We start from the raw sequence: 22,403 nt of genomic DNA, 5'->3' as shown, positions 1-22,403 counted from the left end.
AATCTTTCAAAGATTTATTCTATCTATCAAAGAATGCCGCATTTTTTTTTGTCGGTCTTCGGCTTGTGTGCTTATAAATATGAGTTTTTATTTCAATTTCAGTCATTTCCAATTGAGTTTCGCTTCGAGTCTATCTTATTTATTATTCTCGCCCATTTACTAGCTAGATACTCTAAATTCTTATTGCTTTCTGAGTGAATGTTTACAATTTGACATGAGTGACGAATAAATAGCAATAGGCTAATAGGTATTTACAAGTCTTGCGAGACTTGCGAGACTCTTGCTGCAAGATCAAGACCAAGACCAAGACTGAGAGCGCAATACCAATACCAAGATCAAGACCAGGTATATTGACGCAAGACCAATAGCAAGACTGGTCTAAGTCTCGTCTTGGTCTTGCTTTGGGCAACACTAAGAAGGATGCGGTGTCCCCTTTCGTAATATTAAACGGTAATTGTTTATGAACCTACTCACGTTGAAAGAGCTAAGGGATTTATTAGCTACCAAATAAAAATATCGTAATTTCTCGCCTTTTTCAGCTGGCGATTCTTATAAATTAAGATTATTTATGAAGAATTTAAGTATTATGCGATCAGGAGAATAAATTTTATACAGAAAACAATAACATGTGTGATTTTAAGCCAGAGATATCACAGATGTGGAGTTACCAAATATAAACCTTTTGCAAAATATTACGCCTTACGTCACGACCGTAGTGGTAGCCGTAGAGATTTAAAAATGATTAGTAAGTTCTCGATCAAAATAAACTTTTTCTGTTACTTATATAAAATACATGGGTTAACATGTTAGCAGTTTGTTCATTTATAAACCAAACTTGAGAATGTCTGATATATCCTTGGCTCAGTTTTGCACACGCATAAATAATGTTCAGATTAAACCGTGATTATTTATGAAGCTTCCTGAGGTTAGCCAATTGTCAATTTTATTGTTCACGGAAATGATGTCTGTATTATTGTGGTTAGTCAAGCTCAGCGAAAAGTTCTTAGTTATTACTTATTTTGTATTCCTAACATACATAATAAATTATATTATACTGATTTAGATATCTGTGTAGATCCTTAATTTGAGTATTTATATGATATTTCAAGAAAGATGAAATTTGTCGTAATTATGTGAACATTCTTTTGAAATCAGGTTTATATATAAAAACTTTATAATAAGTGATTTTTAAAGTAACATAAAAAGTTCTTAAATATAAGTCAGATTTTTAAATATTCTTAAACTTAGTTTTATGGTACATAAATACTACAAAAATCCCTAGATACTATATTACTAATGACTATTATTATAAAATTCTTGAATGGCATCAAAACCCAGAATATGTACCATAGAGAATGAATTGGCGCGTCTTGCCATTATTATACTTTACTAGAACTATTACTAGTAAAATCTTGTCTGGCTCCAAGCGCACATAGGTATTGACACTAAAATGCACAAAGTTTCGGAACTTTAAAAAAAAAGCTTCCAGAAGGTCACTTTGAAGTTTGTAATTGGAGCATTACGATTTGACCGTTAACAATTTTTTACAAAAACAACCCTCTTTAAGTTTATTTGTGATTTTTCTTGAGACATTGATTGGGACTGTTTATTGTCTTTTATAAATTGATTTATCTTGCAAAACGTTTTTGTTCTTGATGTAAAGATGATTCGCTACACATCAGTTTAAGGTCTTACCAAGGTAGATTAAAAATAACCAACGTAATTCAAATAACGAACATAAATCATTCCAGAATTTATTTAAAATAAAAACGTGCGTGGGATTTTTAAATCGCTTCTGATGTATACATTGAGAGTACATTCTCAAGATCAGTAGGTTTTAAATTATCTATTTATTTGAGGACCTGAGGGGTAAGTGTGTTTTATGAGCACGATATGTAGAGTAAATTTGTAGCGACGCCTATAATGTTCGGTTATAAATCAGTACGATGGGGTCAAACCCTGAAACGCGCTTACAAAGTTATTCTGAACTTCTCGACTGTATCCAGCCAATGCATAGACTGATCATGGATTCCCCTTTAGGGCGGCGGATGAGCAATATCTTCCATCCTCCACAAATTATATTGTATATAATTAGTAGATACTATTATGCTAATAATACATATGTCATCAAAACAGAAACTGTAACCTAAAAAAAGTTACACCTCTAATTGTTGAAGTGCTTCTCCGGGCTTTCTGAAGTCAGATAAAAAATGACAATTGTAAAGTGGTCAATTCGATAAAGTAGTTTTAATGCTTTCTTCAATTTTTTCTAGGGTGAATGTCCTATTCGATATTTGAAATTTCAAGACAAGTGCCAAGAAACTTTCTTTTTGTATGGACCGAATACCTGAAAGACTGATCTGTGTTTTCAATTAACATTTACTTGTTTTATTGCACGTACATTTTCAAAAGAGAGCAGGATAAATAATGTTTGGTTTTTATCAAGCCCCGATCTTGGAACATTAATTTTTAACGACGTGGTTGTTCGCACCAATACCTTTGAACTTGGTATTTTTAAATTACAAAATCATTTCGAAAGATATTGATAGAATTCCGCTTACATAAATAAAGTATTTAACCTTTACGTAGTCCAGAGGTTTACGTGGAGTTTACCAGACACATTGCGTAGTGTTGTAGTGTTTACGGTCCAAATATAAATTTTCAAAAATTGACTACCCTCTTCCCGGACATAACTCTGACCTCACGTTTTCTTTTTTGTGCATCCCTATGCTACTAAATTAAGCGTAAGCCCCTTTGGCTTAACAGTCTCGAGTCTCAAAATATCGGCTTCTATCTCCATGGCTTCGAGAATTCAGGACGGCTTCGGAATATCCTATACAATATGGGGGTAAAACTTGTGGAGGAAGAGAGGTGCTGTCCTTCCTCCAACCTAAGGATAGAGGATGAAGGATGCCTGACCTTTCTAAAGACTGTCCGTCCGACCCGATGACCCCAGTAGCTTAAATAGAAGTTCTAGATAATCTTATCAACTAGAAGTGCTGGATTTTTTGCTCGTTTCAGAGTACACAGTACGCCAGTGTAATGTTTGTTGCCGCAGATTGTAGATGTCGCTACCAACTCACCTTCATTCAATCAACAATCTTTTTTTAAATTACAGATCAAGCTCTTAATACCTATGGCGAAATAAATAGACATTAAAACTTATTTTAAGTCTATTAAGCTTACGAAATCAATCAAAAACCAAACATGTAAGATCAGCTTGTTCAAGATCATTGTTTTGTAATAACGCTAACTCGTTCAGATAAAGATATGCATTGTTTAATGTTCTAGTGTGAACGCTATAATTGTCGAGTCAAATAACGAGTTTTAACACGCTATAATATTTACGAAACTTGCTCACGACAAAGGTAAATTCTTATTTATTGACATTGTTACCCAAGCTGTTGATAAGTAATTTAATTAGAACAGAAATAATTGAATATGGCAATCGATCTATAGAAACGATACTTAAATTTTAGCAGTCATAACATTCAGTACTTATAATAAATAACATTGTATTTTATGTAATTGTTGCACAAGACGATTTTATGGTTTCATCTTTCATTGAAATATAAGCTGATTTTTGTAACAGGATTTGATCATAACCAGCCGAGTGGATTGCAATAAAATATACGTCTGCGATTTTCATCTTTTATGTGGTCGTAATTTACGTAAATAAAATATTATGTAACAATTGTTTAACTGCTTTTGTGTAGTAAATAAAATAAATATTTATCTGTTTCTGCCTTTATAAAATTTCGATGCAAGAATCAATTTTAATTTAAATTGCATTCTTAATTTAATTCTGGAAAACTTTTCCAGTCTTAAAACAGGCATGTACTTACATTATTATTTTACCTATAAACAAAAATCCGTGTATAGATGATTACATAAACGCAGTTCTAGGAAGTTATATTAACGGCATGCGCGTCGGGAAGCCATGCTTTTTTCGACAACCTTCCTTAATGAGCAGAGAAACTAGCAATTACTTCTATGCAAATGCGTTTTCTTCGCTCTAAAGTTCATACGTTTGATATATTAAGCGTTAATGAGGCAGACATTTAACATTTACAACTTTATATGCCTTTGAGATTCGTAATCATAATGTTGTAGAATTAATACGCCGTTAATGTAATAATAATATAATAATAATAATAAGTCTTTATTCATTTAAGTTGGTACATTTTTCTTTTCAGTGTAAGATTTGGGAACCCTTTTAAGTAAATATACCTGTGTTAGGGTTCCCAGCTCTTCCATAACAAAGTTAATTACATAAAATAATTTAACCAGTTCAATTCCTTTTTATTTTTTACTTGTTAAACCGTTATCATCACACCTGATTGTGTGCATGAGTAAGTGTGTGAGAGAGTGAATGAGTGAGTGAGTAGGTGAGTGAATGTATGTATATACATATTTTATTATTAATCGATTTGGAAATAAAAAAAGTACGTGTAAATGTGTCTGAGCAAGTCTGGTTATAAATTGAATTTCACTGTCAGAAAACATATATTTAATAGTTATTTTATTTAAGGAATCACCAAATTACAATTTACAATCCGTACATATTTGTAGGGGTTTTTTACATTTACAAGTAAAAAGATTTTATGCAAGTAATATTTAATCTAATTTCGCAAGTCTTGAGAGGTGTTAATTAGTCGGCTTAAGTTGTGCTATTTGTCTAAGTCTACCTGCTCTATCCGTAGGACGACGCGCAGCGTGGGCGGATGGGATCCAATTACGTCCCATTGCAAATTAATTTATAGCGGCGGGCGCCTGAGCCACTCTCACCTTGACACTCGGACGCACCCAATCTGGGCGTCCAAACCCACGACAGGTTTGCGCAAGCCCTAAAGTAAAGCCTTAAGGATTAAATCGTTACTTTCCCCGCGTTCAGTATGCATTCATTATTAATATTACAAATATCAAATTACCGATAAAAAGTTGCGATTGAAAACGACAAGCGGGCGTGAGGCGTTTATTAAAGGGTTTAGTTTAAAGGAATTTATATCGATATAATTTTTATATATGGTACAATAAAAATGTACGAGGAAGATGAACCGATAAACAAAAGACAAATACATATAAATATTTTTATAAGTAAACAAACGGGTTGCGCACATTATAACGTCAACTTAAACTTCCTGAATCAATCATTATAGACAAAATGATGTGTTTCAGCATGCTATTGCCCGATATGTATCGCGATAGTGACGCCTGCATTCCATTATTCCATATAGTATGCGTATACGTAAAACTAGAACGGAGGCTGTATTATCGGAGGCTGCGCTTGCGCTTTTGATGTAAGCAGATCCGAGAAGCCGGCAGTCGCATAAGAAACCTTGCGGCAGATAGTCGACTCAACACGGTCGCACCACCGCTGTCGACCGGCCGCGTCGCTTTCTCGAAATTATTTACGATAAACACCCGATATTATTGCATTTTACGATTGCTACTTGTGTATTGTGAATATTGTGGGTAGTTTTGTGAAGAATAATGTCATTTTAATTATTTTGAGACTGTGTAATTTAGAAAAAAACTGCCCAAATGAAGATGACTGTAAATCGAATAAGAGTGGTGGTGCTCGGCAGCCCTCGAAGTGGAAAGTCGGGTTAGTATTATTAGATTACAAACACAAAAACGAAATTAATTTTACCAAAGAAACAAATATTGCGTTTATATAATAATTTCGTAAGTTATAAAAATTTGTTTAACAAGAATTTATGCTCTTGATAACCTAAAAAATGGCACTTAAAATAATGTTGAGTTGCATGCGATGGTTGCTCTTTGCCTTTTGCAGCTTCGAACAGATGGTCGAGTTATAAAATTTTTATTTGCAACAAAGGTTTGGTTATTAACACAGTATTCAATTACGGCGTAAATTACACATCTTGTGTACGAACATAACAGAAGGATTAACAATATATCTAATGCCTAGAGATATATAACATTAGCGCGACTGTTTACTCGCAGCATTCCAAGTATTATATCAATGCATTCCTTTTGAGGACGCGCTTCATTGTCACCTGATAACAGATAAAACGCTACAAAGGAAATATTTAAGACCTGATGAATTGCCGTGACGTAATTATAATTATCCGTAAAATATTTAAGTTGGATCAACGACCTCGAAAACTTGGTTGAATGGTCGTTTAAGTTACACAACGTCTTTGGCGCCGTCGCCGGGAAATCGCTTGACCTAGCCTCGACTCTGGTAATTGCCGCCCTAATTGTTAATCGCTGACGGACAAGCACGCTTGCGATGCACTAGACGTAGACAGGATGCATTTTTAGCGTGGATCCTGCGTTGCATGTCGCGACGGCTGGCGCCTGCGGATGCGACCGGGTTACATCGATAAGCTTTTCAAATTGTAATTTTAATTAAATCAAATGTATTTTAATACAAGGAATTCGTGTGAAATATAACAATTGAAGAGTTCTTTTATTCTATTTACCCAATTCGATTTTTATTCGAATAATTTTAAATACAATTTATGCAAGGGGAACGGCGCAGACGCATGCAAGCGAAAGCTGATGGCGTCGAGTTATTTTTAGAACGTGACATAATTGCGATCATTAAGTTCGCTGGACTCGTAAATATGAGAATGAGATGTGTTTCATAAGTTGACCCCTTCGGAAACAATTGATCATGCGGACGCGATGCAAAATTATGTTGTACAATGTTTTCGCTTTATTAACAACTCACTTATTCTTTATGTAACTACTTTCAACGGGATAAAACCAATATAACGGTGAAAAACGTCATATTTAAGTTAGAACTGTTTTTTATAATAAGAATTGTGAATGTATGTTTTTAGAAGAGGTAAATCTAATCTAATTAATAAAACCGTAAAAGGAGACGTACGATTATGTGTAATTTTCTATATAATATATTTAAAACTATATATTACTTACCACAATATGAAGACATGTGGGTAGATTTATTTTTTTGTTTGTTTTACCATTTTTATCATTCAGCAATTCAATGTCTTTTTGTACAAATTCAGATTCGAAACTTTTGTCGGTAATAGGACTGGCTTACAAAAATTATTACAAAAATACCTATTACATTAAAGAAACAAAAATATATAAAAAAGGGCTTACTATCTCACTATAGGATTTAAAATAATTTTGTTAAAAATTGAAACATAAATTCTAAATACAAAACAAAACGTAGAACCGTTAAATCGTTAATGGCTTTTGGTGACCTATGTTAACAGATACCATACATCGACGCCAAGCAATAGGTGATGGATTGTGTCTTTAATCTATTAATTACCCATAGATTCCTACACACCTATTGTCTATGCAACGATCAATCAAAACCAACGGTGCCATGTTGTTTCATTATCGTAATTTGTCTTATACGGTTAAACGGTTTTTTAAATATTTTCCTCGTAATATTTAGAACCCATGTAAAATGATCTAGCGGTGTCTTGTTTACTATTGAGAATAACATGCAATGTGTAATAGTAATTTTGATACTAAACTTATAATCAAATTCAATAATCTTCAAGCACGATAAACATAACAATTTTCTACGTCCAAGAAGTAATAGTACGATCTAATTTGACTTTTCGTAATAAAACTCGATGGTATGTGCTACTGTGGAGGTCTGTTTATAACGGAAAAATCACAATACTTCCGAATAATAGGGAATGAACTGGTATTTATCGAAGTTACTGTAAATTAAAATTATTATGTAGTACGTTATTACGTCAGTACCCCAATGCTGAAATATTATATGCCTATTTAATTGATCGATTTCTCGTATAACTTAGTCATTATTGTGTTTTGTATAAATGTGTATAATAAATTTAAACACTATTGCATTACGCACTGAGACATATGTATACAAATTCTTGTAAAACTCACAACTTTCAAATTGAAAATTAAAGTATTGAAATGTAAAGTTCAGTCGGTATAAAGGCATTAACCGACTCCTACACATTGCATATTAACACTACATTAAATTACCTTATTACTAACTGTTTACATTTCGATTTTCGACTCAATCATACCTTATCTCGCGTAATCGGATCGCGGAGAAAGTATTTTAATAACTCCGAATCGACGACAGAAAAAGAAATAAAATGAAAATGAGAGTGTGGAATTTCGTGTGTTTAATATATAATGTGCTGTAATTCGCCCCCATTAGGCTTTAACATAATGGCTATTGAGTGGTTATTTAACATTTTATTATTCCGATAATCGCTTTACTTGTAATTTATTGCGTTTAAGCTTAAAGGAGTTCCGTATTTTAAGCTTTTAAAAGACATAATGGATTTCCAGGCTGCCACGGTTTCACCGTCACGATGTGAAATTTTTACGCGTCATTTTAATGTAATATCAACTATAAAATTACAGATAATATTTAAATTATTTAATTTGATTTATGTAATATATTCCGGACATAAAAATTCGTAAAATGTAAACAATGTATAGATGAAAATTGTTTAAAAAACCATAATATATTTTAATCTAACTACAAATCTACATATTTCATCAGTCTTCTACACTTTCAACAAACATTATCAGACTTATAGTCATGAGAAAATGGTTTGCAACTTTAAACATAACCCCTAAAGTACGTACTGAAGATTTAATAATAAAGAAGTATAAAAACTACGAACAATTCAAAACTTTCTTTTTTGAAATTAATTTAAAAAAAATTGGAAGTTTGTAGATATTCCTATATAATAGACCGCATTAAAAGATTTTAAAGTTATACAGATAGACCATCTGACATCGACATTCCATTAACTCTGTCCCAAGCTCCATCAAGTTCAATATTGATTTCTAACTAGTGCACTTGGAAATGTATTTCAAGTCCATTGTCATGCGACATTATTGCGCAAACGCCGGGCACGCATCTATTACGCAATTGGTTCAGCTCGTGACTTGGACGATCCAATCTTGTAGATCGATATTCGAGAAATGAAGGCTCTTTAAACTAATTATTTGTTACCCTTTCACGATAACTAAAGAACCGACTTGAATATTTATATAGGATGCTATAGGCACTACAAATATAAATCAGTATTCACAAACAATACTGATTTCTCATTCATTTATTTTAAATACTAAGGACATACATAAAAAGGCACAGAGTACAAATAGTATGCAGAAGCAACATTACAAATACAGATTATAAAATAACACATTCTATTTTTAAAATCTAAAAGTTAGGGAACACATTTTCTTGTTAAAATTAACCACGTTTATTTATGTGAAAGTATCTCCAAAACTTAATAGCATTTTTATTTATAAGTTCATAAAATACATCTTTATTATACAACGCGTAGGCTTCGAGTAGGCGATAACAATGAAAGTTTTTACAGTCAAAACATGAAGTACATTGTTGGAAAGTAATTATTTCACAGCTACTAGGATCCAGTAGCTTTTCAAACCTGCAGAGTCATCGGTGTTGATAACTATTACTCCAGGAGTGCATCGAGAAAGGACTTATAGAAAGTCGAGTTTAATGACCGCTTGATGACGAAGAACTATTTTGTGTACTTTGTTCCTTACATTACAAATAGGCCACGCTCACTTTCCAATAGTAGGAAGTTGTTTTAATTAGAGTCATATTAATTAGTATTGTTTGTTGCAGCGGTGGTTGTGCGTTACCTCACGAAGCGGTATATTGGTGAATATAGTTCAACCGGCGGTAAGTGACATTTATTAATTACATAAACTTATTATAAGAATTTTCTAGTTGGCAAGTCGATCCATATTCTGTGCCTTCCAGCCCGAAAGATAACTCATATCCCAGGCTATTGGCTCTCCTTTCAGAAAATGCATTTTGGCCAAAACTCACAGATATCAAGATTGAGCATTATCGATTTTTCTTTAGTTTTTTTTAAATATTTTGGAGTTGTGCTTGCCTAAAAGTATTTATCCCAATGTATTAATGTGCTGAGCATTGGGATACTTTTATAATAAATAAATAAAAATTAGTAAGTTGCTTGATTCAAATTATGTATTTGCAAATCAAACATGATATAAACTATATTGCTCTAGCTGGTAAATATTGAATCATACTGAATTAAAAGTGATTAAATGCTCAAGGCAAAATGCATTGTTTTCTTTATAGGAGAGGCCATAATCGAGAATACAATACATAACCAATAATATAATAATACAACTGGACTTCTCTGGCCTTTAAAATAATGATATAATATTTCCCAATGTCATGTACATCATGAAAGTCAAGCATGAATGGCCACATTAGAATTATTATAAGTTAAGATATATAATATATCCGATTAATGCTGCTGTGCAAATCAATTCATTTATATGAACTGCCTATTAAGATACGGGAACAAAACGTTTCGATCGTTTAAATCCAGTAGCTTAATTTACACAATTAACGTCAATTTACAAGATTATAGCACGTTTTTCTTCGAATGTATAGGGAAACGAATTACTTCCGTGCCTTAACTACGTCATAATGACGTTTATAATTTACGTAAATATCGTTAATTTTCGTCAATGAAAGTCAATGACAATTATTACGTATTAAACACGTAGACCTTTAGTATACGAGTATTGTAACCCTAACTTGTTAATGAATTTTGAACCTACATAAACTTATTGTTTTTTTTTTTCATAACTAAATTTTTAGTTATCTGAACGTGACAAAACAATCTGTTTGTTATGAGTAAGATCGGTAAAGTTTAATTTTCACAACATAAAATGTCGATTGGTATCTTTTAATCGATGTAACTTAATCTCTTTGATAACATTTAAGGCTAAAGGGCAAAATTATAAATGTAAATTATCTTGTTTCAGATTTTCTTTATCAACATCGAGTGGCATTCGATGGAGCGGTTTCTGAAGTTGAAATACTTGACACATCAAATTGTGCGGTGAGTGAACAAATTTTATTTTCCTTTTTTACTCTCGAACATCAGACATGTTACAAGGAGGACATCCAGATATTTATGGAAATATGTTATGGATAAGATATCTGTGAAAATTACATCAGGACTTAAGAAAGCGCAGCTCTAACCAGAATCCATGCCAATTCCTTACAATCGCGTGCCCGTAATGTCGAAATTGAAAAAGTGGCATGGGTCATATTCAAACTCAAAAATATCTTTATTAATCAAGTACAGTTAAACTTTCCGTCACTCTTTTAATCGCAAGTTTTGAGTCATACAAATTGTTGGAACTGGACCAAATCAATCCTAAGGATTAGGATCATTTAAGTATTCGTCACTTTTATAAAAGGCTTCATTGATTAATTTACTTTTAACGGGGGCTTTGCATTTATTCAGCGATAATTCTCTAATTTCGCTGGGGAGTTTGTTGTAAAAATACAATTTCCATATAAGGAGTGGTTTATCTTCTGGAGCCTGGTTGAAATGCCTGGTCGGCAAAGCAACCGCGAATGTACTCTGTAAAAATAATCATTTTCAGTTTAATACAAAAACCACCACTTTAATTACTGGGATTAGTTAATGAAAGTCAGTAGACTTTTAATATTATACGTATCAGAGGAAAAAACACAAATTAACTAATTTGAAGTAGAATCGTCCAACAGGTTTAACAAATTAAATAATATAAAGTTACCAAGTTAAGCAGTAAATCGTAATTGGCAATAGCGCCTTTGCTTGATTTGCTTTCATGACCAGATGATTAAATTTTATCGAGAGCTTATTAATGAACCGTTATCTAATCCCAGATTAGATTAATTTTGTACGACATCTCCATTACGTATACCGTCTTATAACATTAAGATTATTGGATCTTATAGGAAGCGTAATCGTGTGATAGATTCGATTAAAGCTAAGACAATAGAGATTTTAATCTGACAGGTGTTGCATTAACTGCCTGCAGTTCGTACGATTTAATTACGAGGAAATTACAAGGGCTCGCCGAGCTGTCTTTTAGTACGTACGCAAAGCCGATTCTAAATGAATGAGTTATGTAATCTAAAATCTCCCGAAAGCGAAACACTTAGTCATTGTTTTGATTGGCAAAAACAAGTTTTGTTTTCATTTGTGTGCAGTTGTTTTGTTGCGTGTTAATTTTATTCTATTGTCGTTGACATGGCTTTTATTTATCTTCTAAGAACATCAGCTAGTACATTATTTATTGCATGAATTTGCGCTGTGCAAGCGGAATGTACTCCGATGTGCAACTTTGTGTAAGGTGTGTAAGACAGATATTTACAACCTTAAGGTTGAAAATTATTGTTTTTAACATTTGAATAAATTGTAGACTGAATTGTGAATTGTATATTCGTAATCATTTAGTTTGTAAAGTGAGTTAGCATTAATGTTTCTTTGTATTGTTTTGAACTTATTAGTAGAATTAAACAAGTTACGAATGTTAGTTAAAACATTAATAAAGGTTTTTGAATATCCATACACTAGTTCTTGAAATCAAAAACCAAAGTGTAATAATTACCCAATTTTTATTCTTAGATCCGTGGTTGCCTTGGAGACCATGTGCGCTGGGGTGACGCCTTCGCTGTAGTCTACTCGGTCTGCGAACGGCGGTCATTCCTGGCTGCTGCTGAACTACTGTCCCTACTGGAAAGGACGAGACTACCGGGCTGTGCCGCTATCACCCTCTTGGGCAACAAACGTGACCTCGAGCACGCCAGGTGAGATAAACTGCAATTGTATGAAGTCATATCACTTGTATGAAACACAATATTTAATAATATAAACCGTTTTTAAGCCTTTACTTATTGAGAGAGTTTTTTAAGTGAAAAAGTGCGAAAGGTTTGACTTGTAAACAAACGTGTGGATTATTTTAAGAATTTATCACCTATGTATTCTCTTCTAGTACATTGTTAAATCTCGAAGTAAAAAGACTACTACTATACATTTGATGTTATTGATTTTTTAAGACTATTTCTCTATGTAAAGCTATTCGTAACTTATCTCTCGATAACTAAAACATATCCGTATGAATGCCTACATCCTGCAAAAAAAATTTTACTTGACACATAACTTGTACCAAAAATTTCGTCAGACCACAAATCTTTGTACAATATACCACGATTCGTTTCACATTTATTACACTTAAATCCTTTGCATGTATCCTTTCGCGTTGGGCAATATCTTAAGCTCCTTACCATGATTAATTCAATGTACTTTGTTTACACAATCAAACCGTAATAATTGTCCTTAGTTTATGTTAGTCCTGAATAATAGCCCTCAAGAGCAATAATGACTTCAATTAATATACTTCAAAAGGTGCGCCGTGAGAAATTACATTGGCGGACTTTCATATCTTTAGTAATTTTTAGCCGACAACGTACAATCTTAAACCTAATTAAAGTAGATCAGATCAAAATTAATTTAGTTACATTAAAGATAAAGATAGACTTTCTCGTTTGAAATCGAGGATCGGTCTATATATTTCCTACATATTATCTTTGAGTATTGTGATCAGTGGAGATAATGGATGTTTTTCCTTATAAGGGAGGTCCATGCGGAAGAGGGTCAAGAGCTGTCGCTCCGTTTCGGGTGTCAGTTCTACGAGGTGTCAGCAGCTGAGTCGAGCGCGGGTGCCGCGCTTGCTTTCCACGCCCTTCTTCGGGAGGCAAGGGCCCTTGCACTCTTATTACCCGCTCCTAGACGAAAACTCGCCGCATATTCTGTTTCTAAGGTAAAACAATTACATAGTTTTTAGTCTTAATACTCGGCTTAGTTGATTAATAGTAAAGTGAGTTTAAAATCAATTGAATGAAGTGTACTATTGTTAATAACTTATATTACCGCGCATGTCGTAAATATGCTTATGTAAATAATAAACATGCCTAAAAAATTTTCAACATTAAAACGATTTAATTCAAATTAAAATTTCATATTTAAATCAAAACTAACTTTAGCAATTTATTCTTCTACCACTTTTTTACAAAATCTTTACTACTAGCGAAAATCTACATATATATACACAATTATTTTATTTAGATAATGATTATATAATAAATTCAAAGTAAAAACATTTATTTTTTCTGCTACTTTTTTAGCTTAGTAAAAGAAAGTTATGGCACCTCTCATTCGAATTCTTCGCGAGTATAACAGAATAAACACTTCTTATCCAGAGCTTCACATATTCTGGAGTCTCTTAACAATCCTTTTTAAGAAAAGTCTTTTTAAAGAAGTGTCTGTCTGATACCCGCTGTTGTGCTAGTAAAGACTAAAATTAAAGTGTAATATTTCATATACATTTTATAGATATAGCATTATATATGTGGTGAACTTTAATAATAAAAATCTTTATAAAACATTGGCTACATCTCTAGACACGATTTGAACATCCTCAATAATAATTAATAAAAACATTTCACGCTGTATTCCCAGGACTTGTACTAAAAAAAACATTAATCATTCTTACACGTCGATCTCTCACTTGCCACAGTTTAAACCAGACACGGATGCTCACAGTTATCACCATCATAATGCTCGTAGTTATGTTAGCGATTTTCTTTAGCATTTCTAGCGATGGCTTTTCCCATGGCACTTTTCATAATACGTTATGTAAACTGTAATCTTACATAACGCGCTGTTGCGTACACCAGTACTTTGTACTTAACCTTCGAATAATTCTATCTAATTAAGGCGGAATTGTACGCTTTAACCGCTGAAATGGACATTACTTTTTCGACATATTACTCTTTGCAGAATAAAAGCGCATACAGCGCTTACTGGGTCATGGATTGTTTTTTATTGTTATATAATAGGGACAAACGGACAGGAGCCTAACACTGCCAATAGACACTCACATTGCCAGTGGGCTCGCAATTGCGTTGCCGGTCTTTTCAAAATTGCTATGCTATTTTCTTGAAGGAAAAGAAGTTAAATAGCTTTGGAAATACATCGACTCTTTTTTGAGGCTGCTATTTTTTAGATTTATTTGTATTTATATATTATTTTATTTACAGGTAATCGGAACGATTTTTGGCAAAAACAGCAAGAGCGTTCGAAAAAAACGACCATCGCTTAGTATATAAGTAATTTATTTTTATTTATAAGCCCATAGACTGTTTTAGGCTAAGTGAAATTAAATAATAGGTTCTTATGTGAAATTGTGATACTTACATAAATATAGTGCCTATGTATTAATAAATATAATATATATCATGCGAGTTCAAAACTTACATAAATTGGCTAATAATTTACATGTTTTTGATTAGAGAATTATATACATAGCTAAATTCTTTATTCGTATATTTGTAAATAATTATGTACATAAACATCGAAACCTCGCACAGCGACTACAGACTTGTACATACCGAGAGTTAATGTTCTCTAAGATTTATAATTAAGTATATAATAAATTTTTATGATTATATCCACGACTTTTATTTCTTACTCCTAACGGAGTTAGCCACAAACAATGATTATGCACTTTTAAAATTGCTTTCGCAGAATGGAATTGCAACATTATAACAACTGAAATATTATAAACAAATTATTTAATATCGAAAAGTAAATAGTAATTACAAAAAATTACAACTTGTTACTGTAATACTAATAGCATTATGAGTATGAGTTAGTAAAATAAATATGTTATTTTAGAATATAAGATACACATATCACTTATTCTACGTCATTAAATTTGAATGGGCATCTGGTCATCGGTATACAAGACATAGTGTGTAGTAGGTTGAGAGAAAAAGCCGGCATAAAAAACTCGGGGTACTCCTTAAAATAGCAAATCATCAAACAACACTTATTTTAAAACAAATATCGCAAATTAGTTAGAAGTAGCCTGCCTAGCACTAGTCCTACGCCCCAAATTCTTTTACCATATGCGCCTCTACTGGTATTTGTCTATACAGGGAACTGTAAAATGAAACAAAATATGTTAATGAAACATTAGGTATGTAACCTAATAAAGGTGCCAGTGTAATTATTTATTTATTAATACTTCGTTGCAATTACATAATAAACTTGACAAAAATTAGCTCTCTAATCTCTTCCAGGAAACCACTGTTGAAAAAAATTAAAAAAGAAAGAAAATTATTTACACACAAATAATACAGTAACTAAAAAATATATAAAAAAAGAAAAAAGTAAACTAAACTAAAAGTATACATGAAAAATATAAAGTGGACATGAATCACGACAATTCTAGATCAGTCTCACATCAGTTAGTACGAAAGTTAGGGATAGGATGTGTACAGGTAATGTTAGTACAATAGACATGTGTATGTGTATGTGTGTGTGGGGGACTCTTTTTCCGCAATTAGACTCTTATTTGGTCCGTTGTGCGTGATACATTAGACATTTAATTATTATAATGAAAACGAGAATAAAGCAATTTCCCGCTATCAAACGCAGTGCAAACCAAAGGAAACAGTGACCTGTAGGAAGCACATTCAGCCTCCAGCGTGGGCATGAAGCTGGAGGCACTACGATCTACTTCTTGTGCAATTCATCTTTCAATCTGGACACTAACAAGGTGCCGCACAATAAAACAACGCAACACCGATATAGGGTAACTAAACTGTAACAGCCAACTAGATTTAATCTTCCAATGGTTTTCCTGAGGTATTTCAGAAGTCAGTGTCAGAGCCGCAGGGGACATGGCATGATGTCAGAACTTTATTGATCGCAGCCTAGGAGAGAGTGACGGCCTTGCGCACGAGTTGCAGTTACACCCACGTGTGTCTGATAACGTCTTAATGCTAGGCCATATGTAAAATGACAAGTAAAATCTTGATTAAAAAAACCTGCTGCTTCAGTCTTAAAGGGGGAGTGTACTTGATGGGAAAGTTACTTGTGAAGCATGGCGTGGTCTGCTATCATATTATATCATATATAATACTATACATATATATTCACAATGATATGTTAATATAATTGTTTTGTTTTGCTTTATGTTTTATTTTTTATTGTTTACAGATATAATATATATATAGAAATATATTATCTTTTTTGTGTCCTAACTAAATAAATATTTACAGCTCTATAGACGACGGTAAGTTTTTTGTGTCGTTCATTTATAATTAACGTTAATATTAACATTTTAATAAATTATGTGTCGCGCCTCTTAATAACATTATAGACTCAGCTTTCAATAATAAGACACATCAAATCTCTAATTTGTGTAATTAAACTGTCTTAACAAAAATCTAATTAGATTTGGGCAACAAGCGGAAACAGATATTTAGCTACCGGCTATATGTAAAACTGCCGGCAAGTTCAAGAGCACGAACATAATTTCGTTACAATTTATCCGGTTGACGGTCTGAATGTTAGAATAAGCAATAAATAATTGGCAGGCTCGCTTACATAATGCGTTATAAATGTTTCTTTGCTTGCTATCCATTTATATTAGATCTACAGGTGTATCGATGCGAAGATAAAACTAATAAATCGAATTCCTCGGACGTATTAGCTATGGCATTAGCGGCGCCAACTTTCCGTTCGCTTTTCAAAATACTTGGATTGAGTAAAGGAAATGAAAATAAGCGGACACCTGCAGTTGGTTCTCTCAGATTTCTAATGTTACATGCGTTTAAATTCTAAATGTACTTAACATATACTGCATTATACACGAAGGCATTCCCATTTCTTATCACATTGACTTTCCGGAGTATGTATAATATTTAACACATGTCATGTTTCACGTAATTGATGACATTAAGTGATAGATATAAGATTATAGTAAAATTTCGTATTATACAACATTGTTACCTGTTTCATAAATAATATCTAATCAGTCTAAATTATAAGTTGCGTTCATCACAATTTGTGATGAACGCAACTTATAATTGTTGAGTCACATCTCGTATAAAAGAAAGTGGAAAGAATTTCGTCTTTCTAATTCAATCAGGAGGGTTAGGAACATAATAACCTTTCCGGTGATCGCAGATTTAATGTCAATTATAGATTGTAATGAATCACTATTGATTGGTCAGTGAAAGCATTTAGATATAATCAGACAAGATCCATCGTATAACTAGGCACGATTTAATGATCTATCGACAGGTATTGATAAAGAATACAAAGAATATTCAGCAGATAACTCTATTTGTTTTAAAGGTTAAATGTTTGCTGTCATCAGACAAGGTTGAGTGAGAGATGTGGAGGCACCTAAACACATACTGTGTATAAAATTGTAGCATTATTATAGCTATGGTACATTTTATTGCATAGTGCTTTTTATTTAAGTTTCCATGGCATATTCTAATAAATTCTAATAGATCTAGTCTCCTATCTAAAAGCAGCTGAGATTCATGATCATCAAGGTAGAATATAAAATACAATTAAATATAATCTAACTTCCTTCTTTCGGGTCCTTCAAGAATAGAGCGTACCAATTATTAACAGGCCGGCAACGCACTTACGAGCCTTCTGGCTGAGTGACAGGTATCACTTAACATCAGGTGATCCTTCTTACATCCTCCTTAGTGATCCTTGTTAGTAACACAAAAATACATATATACAAATAAGTCAGTCTTTGAGAAATATCTCAATTATAAAAATTTTTTCTATTCAGACCATAGAGGAAGCGAAGCGAGAAGTAGAAACGAGTAACAAATCTTTTAACTGATTGAATTCCACTCAGAATATGATCAACTTATGACCGGCTACAATAGACGGGTACAATGCACGAAGGCACGTCATGATGGCGTTCAGCCAGCATCCTAGATGGAGCCGATAGTATTATCAGTCACTTTCATCTCTCGACTTTGATTTAACGATTACCAATGTCGTCTAATTGGTCGTATTTGTCTCGGGTGAGGCATGCATGGCTGCGGTTGCACCTGACGCTATAATGTGACGTGACATTTATGTATGAAGAAATAAAAATATGCTATCCTTATAAGAATTTCATTACCTTTTCTTTCTATGTTTATCATATCACATTTTTGTATTTCTTACCAATATTTTTGTTGTACTAAGACTGCTTATCCATACTTATTCAAACATGGAAGACGAAACATTGTTTAATAAATTTGTTATTTATTATTAATCTTTAAAATGTTTAACATATTCAAACACAAATTGTCGTGCAATGTAGCGTATCTAATCGTTTAGTCAAAAGTTCATCGCCCTATAAAGCGAATATACTTTAAACGAAATAGTCAAATAAGCCGATGTCCATGTATTGATCTCTATCGATTTGTATAAAGATATTCAAATGTGCTCTGACAGTTTTATAGATCTACGAACATGATTGGTAAGTGTCGTAAAAAAGAACAAATGTCGTGTGAATTAGTTCCATCGGCTTGAAGCACATTACTGTCATCCATAAAACGATGACTGCCTAGCAATTTATTGTGATGGTTTAAAAGTATATATGTCAGTACTCTTCAACATCCACTACCCTATTGTTATTCCCGTGAACCACACACCACAATCTGTCCTTCGTTTCATCTTTGTGGTGATAAACAAGGTTACTTTATACTTTTAACGTTTTCAAGTTAGTTTCATAATCAATCGTATCGTGTATCATTGTTATTGATATCGTCAAACAATAGAATATTGTCTTTTAAAATGAAAACTACAAACGATATCCGCATTTCGTAATACGCTAAAACTTATAAACCTGATAATCTAATTGTATAACAGCAAACCGGTAAGAATGGTATCGTTTTAAACTAATGGAGCCAAATTGAGATAATCAGTGGGCACCTGTCAAATAGTAGACGAATGAGAAATCATAGTTGGGGATGATTCATCGGAGAAAGTAAAAACTGAGTTATATCTTCTGGAATTGATTGCAAGGTTTTAATACAATTTACTCAATTCAAATTGCTGGATTTAAATATCTAGTTAACTGGGACGCTCTTGTGGATTTTTACCATATAAATCAAGACCGGTTAGCATTCTTAATGACTTCACGTGTATCAAGTTAATCTTTATCGCTGTTCCGTGAAGAGTGCAGATTTTAAGTCCAACAGTAAATCAGTTAAGATTGTTTGATAGTGTAAATTCAGTTATTCGGTCACGTCAATGCCTTTTCTGGCACACTTAACTCATTTAGACCTGGTTTGAGACCTTAAAAAGCCAATTATAAAGACGGAAATTAATAGGACTGAATTCATGATACATACAAAATCTACGAAGTCTCATCTAATTACGATTTACAAATGATATTGAACTAAATGTTACAAAGACATTATAGCATTTTGATGGTGTTGTCAATATGGTCAAATATTTATTTATTTATTAACACTTCGTTGCATTACATAAAAGGTAAAATAAAATATACATATTAAACATAATTGCGGCCTTATCGTTTTAGAGCGATTTCTTCCAGACAACCACTGTGAGTAAAGGGAAAAACCGCTGTGAGTATATTACATAAGGTAGGCAAGAAGTAATAAAAGAAATATCCTTATTAAAAAAAAATCCAACGATATAATGGAATTCTTAGGACACATTCGATGACCTGTTTTGTGTTGTCTAGCCATATTATATTTTTTTTTTAATAATGTACATAAAGAAATCTTCTAGTATCAACTAACTCTTCATTAAAAATATACATACTCGAAGCTTGTTTTGCGATAACACTAAACGGTTAATTTGTAAGTCACACGTTGCGTAAATCATGTCATGTTAGAGCTTAATGAACGTGTTTGGTTACTGATTACATTATTAGAAGTAATGGCTATAAATATATTGTTTAAAAAATGTATTACCTAAGCCATTTAACAATGCCACAGTACATTTCCTTCTTTGTTTTCTGTCCTTTGTTTTATTTAACTGTGACCTCACACTCAAACGCATTTTAAGATTATAAGAGAAGCCTGTGAGATGCAGTCGGATAGGAAACACAGATATCATATAATTAAATTACTTATATCTACTTTTTCCCAGACACGTACCTTCCTAGGATCTTGTTATGCTTGCGTTACCATTTAAGGTCTCTCTCTTTTAAGAGTAATGGAAATCTCCGATTCCATTACACTGAAAAGCTTGGGTCTTAAATATAGTAATTTCCTGAAGCTTAAAGATATCTTTAGTTAAACGCGCTAAACTCAGGTACGAATTGAAAATTTCTTTGGCAGTTGGAGAGGTAATTTGTTTTTTGAGATGAAGAGCGCGGGGCTGAATTATCAGATATGTAAAATATATAGAGAGCTTGAAGATCCAAACAGAAAAAAATACATAAGCAATCAATAGCAATTACAATGACTGAGCCTAATATTAGCAATTAGAATGACTGAGGCTTATATTTAATATATGAAGATTTTTATTAAGTAATGTAGTTTTAGATAATCAATTTGATTATGAAATATCGGTTACAATATAATTTATGAGGCAAATCATTTCTGTTAAATTAAACGGTTGAGTAATGTCAAATTGTCGCCTAATTCCCTTTGACAGAGTCAAAATGCCACAATGATTACAAATCTTTGAGACAAATCACGAACAATTTTCGTGTTATGTCCAATGATTCATTAATTTTATCCAAATTATCTTGTTAACGCTATAAAATGTGTATAATAAGTAAATATAAATGCAAATGATTAAAAGTTTGATGGTAAAATCTTAAGAATTTTATTCTCATTTATTTATGTAAGTAAGTAAGTATGTATGTGGTTAAATTAACAAAAATAAACTTCCAATGGCAAACAGTTTAACCAATTTCTTATTGACACTGGAAGAAACTAGCGTTTAAGGTACAGGCTAGACCTGGTTTAAACGGTAGTGCTCATAGATGTATATTATGTATAAGGTTAACCACACTGAATATTGTATATAGAATGTAATATTTGTTTTGAGTCAAATAAAGTTTATTTTTATATGAGTAATTTTATTTTACCCGACCGATTATTTTGAGCGTAAAAATTTAAATGTTGTGAATGGTAGGGACAGCAAAAATAACACTTTCAGTACATTTCAACAAACTATCATTTACAAATGCGTGCTTCGCTACTTTGGTACATTGCCAGGAGAGAAACGAATAGTTTCGACAAACTGGTGATGGTAGGGAGGACTGATGGTAGGTGTAGTCAGGTTCTGAGACAAGCTGACGATAGAATTTTGTGGAGGCAGCAAGTCGACGTATTAGTTAGGGCTTCCGCTATGACTATGCAGAAAAATAAATGTGGCCACAAAAATGAGTATTTGTAGTATGTTACATATTTTAATTGTTTAAAAGTAATATCTTTTATAGAGAAACTCAATAAACCAATTAACGTGGGTTGTGTGGAGGCGAAAAAGTATAGTCACAAAGAAAGTTTTCCAAATTCCATTCAAACGTATAGAGACATCACTTGACGTCAAAGTTGACGTTATGAATACAATATGTTTACTTTGTTTGCATTATAATATACACTTTTTAAACTTTCATTTTTGAATTAAACTTACTAGCGACACTCAATAAGTTTTGATTACTTGATTGATTTCCCTGAATAAGAACTAATAAAAAAATCTTAAATGTGATAACTAAGTTAAAACAAATGCATGTATATTTCA

The 22,403-nt window shown here is 32.6% G+C and overlaps 1 protein-coding gene across 1 annotated transcript; it reads left to right on the top strand.

Annotated features, from left to right (window-relative positions):
* Positions 1–5,312: 5,312 nt before the first annotated feature.
* On the top strand, positions 5,313–15,315 carry LOC110996961 (ras-related and estrogen-regulated growth inhibitor-like protein). Its single transcript, XM_022264876.2, has 6 exons — positions 5,313–5,608; positions 9,611–9,667; positions 10,792–10,868; positions 12,432–12,613; positions 13,440–13,626; positions 14,906–15,315. The coding sequence occupies exons 1-6, from the start codon at positions 5,545–5,547 to the stop codon at positions 14,972–14,974; spliced, it is 636 nt and encodes a 211-aa protein (XP_022120568.1). The 5' UTR covers positions 5,313–5,544; the 3' UTR covers positions 14,975–15,315.
* The last annotated feature ends 7,088 nt before the right edge of the window (positions 15,316–22,403 follow it).

This window comes from Pieris rapae, chromosome 7 (assembly GCF_905147795.1).
Source record: "Pieris rapae chromosome 7, ilPieRapa1.1, whole genome shotgun sequence".
In the NCBI taxonomy this organism is placed as follows: Eukaryota; Metazoa; Arthropoda; class Insecta; order Lepidoptera; family Pieridae; genus Pieris; species Pieris rapae.
This window is presented reverse-complemented; position numbering and strand designations above follow the sequence as displayed.